Here is a 1,919-nt window from a genome sequence, read left to right as displayed (position 1 = left end):
CCGGGGACCTTCGGCGATTTCTGGCGCATGGTCTGGGAGCAGAGGTCGGCCACCGTGGTCATGATGACGCGGCTGGAGGAGAAGTCTCGGGTGAGTCCGCGCCCCGCAGCGCCGAGCCCCCGCCAGCCCCGGCCCGTGGTAACCCCAGTTCTCTCGCCTGGCGCAGATCAAATGTGACCAGTACTGGCCCAACAGGGGCACGGAGACCTACGGGTTCATCCAGGTCACGCTGCTGGACACCATCGAGCTGGCCACGTTCTGCGTGAGGACCTTCTCCCTGCACAAGGTAACCCTGGGGCTGGCGGCGGAGGTGTGCCAGGGCGAGCCTGTCCGGGTTGGCTGACCACGGAGCCCGCTTCGTGGGCGGGTAATCCGAGGCTCGGAGAGGGCACTGCTTGGGCTCAGCAGGAGATCGGGCCAGCAGAGCCCAACGTGGCCACCAACTGTCGCCCCGATCCTTCCGTCGCACCCCAGCCCCCCTCGGCCCCGTGGCTTCCGGTCTCCCCTGTGGGTTGGTGAGGGAGCCCAGCAGGGTCCCAGCGCTGCCCTTGAAGGACCTGCAGACAGCTGGACAGACAGCGGCACAGCCACGTGCCACCAGGGCTGGGGCGGGTGGAATCTGAGGCACACCATTCACCGACGGCTGCTGTCCACGGTGTAGCCCAAGCTGTTGTCTTGGGTTGTCGGAAAAGCGACGGCGTCTTTTTCTATACAAAACGCATCACAAGTTTTCCGACGACCCGGCGTGCCAGTGGTTCTAAAGGGGACCACGACATCATGGAGGACGTTGGGTTACGTCTGGGGACATTTACTATTGTCACGATAGGGGAGCGAGGGGCCTTGGGCGCTGTGGTGTGCTCCCAAACCCAGCAAGGTCCCTTCTCAATATCAAGTATCCATTTGGTCCCAATGCCGGGGAAACCGGGACAGGAAACAGTCTTGGTTCATTTACACATGTGTACTAAGCATGTACCGTGTGTCGAATCACGTCACGGACACCAGGACACGGGTCTTGTAAGATTTACAGCCGGTGGACGGGACAGGCTGGACTTAGTGAAATGACATCTTACATTTAGGAAGAAAACAACAGAACACAGAGGGTTTTGCAGACTGGGGCGGGCCAGGGAGGGCCGGGGGCTCGGGAAGAAAACCGTCACAGCAGGGCACAGCTGCGCAGACCCCGGCGTGGAACCAGGCCCAGCGTGGAGGAGCCGGGGAAGGCCCCTGTGGCTGGAGGAGGGAGGGAATGGGCAGGGCAGGCAGGGCCTGGGGGCTGCAGGGAGGACTTTGGTCTTAACCCCAAGGAACGTGGGAGCCCTGGAGGGCTGTGGGCAGAGGAGGGGCTGGACAAGACTCAGGTGCTCACAGGAGCCCTCCGGTGGCTGCCTGGGGAGGAGAGACTGGGGAGGTGAGGGCGGGAGCAGGGTTCCCTTGTCGGAACCGGACCAGTGGGGAGCTGCAGAGGCCGTGGGGAGCAGTGGGTTCTGGGCGGGCACAGCCCACAGTACGGGCTGGCGTGGTGGGCCGAGGAGATGAAAGCGGATTTGGGGAGGTGTGCACAGCACTAGGTGTGTGTGTGTGTGTGTGTGTGCGCGCGTGTGCAACAAGAGCCCCTAGGTGGCCGGCTGCAAGGGCGGGGCTCAGGGACTGTGGTCTGGAGGTGTGAGGGGGCATCCCCAGGGCGTGGGTGGGGGCCAGGGTGACAGGTGGCATCCCTGCCCTTCCCAGAATGGCTCCAGCGAGAAACGCGAGGTCCGCCAGTTCCAGTTCACAGCATGGCCGGACCACGGGGTGCCCGAGTACCCGACCCCCTTCCTGGCTTTCCTGCGGAGAGTCAAGACCTGCAACCCACCGGACGCCGGCCCCATCGTGGTCCACTGCAGGTATGGCCTCCGGGCCCCGGCCCTGGCCCCGCCCCA

The 1,919-nt window shown here is 64.3% G+C and overlaps 1 protein-coding gene across 1 annotated transcript in view; it reads left to right on the top strand.

The window, feature by feature from the left end:
- Nucleotides 1–1,919, top strand: part of LOC102481864 (protein tyrosine phosphatase receptor type S) — a 44,527-nt gene that overhangs the window by 35,792 nt on the left and 6,816 nt on the right. The window contains exons 22-24 of the mRNA XM_006171864.2: nucleotides 1–90; nucleotides 167–286; nucleotides 1,729–1,883. The exon at nucleotides 1–90 is cut by the window's left edge and continues 7 nt beyond it. Coding sequence (XP_006171926.1) covers nucleotides 1–90; nucleotides 167–286; nucleotides 1,729–1,883 — 365 coding nt within the window. The remainder of the gene's footprint in view (nucleotides 91–166; nucleotides 287–1,728; nucleotides 1,884–1,919) is intronic.

The sequence above is a fragment of the Tupaia chinensis genome, unplaced genomic scaffold (assembly GCF_000334495.1).
Source record: "Tupaia chinensis unplaced genomic scaffold, TupChi_1.0 Scaffold149964_2, whole genome shotgun sequence".
Taxonomy (NCBI): Eukaryota; Metazoa; Chordata; class Mammalia; order Scandentia; family Tupaiidae; genus Tupaia; species Tupaia belangeri.
This window is presented reverse-complemented; position numbering and strand designations above follow the sequence as displayed.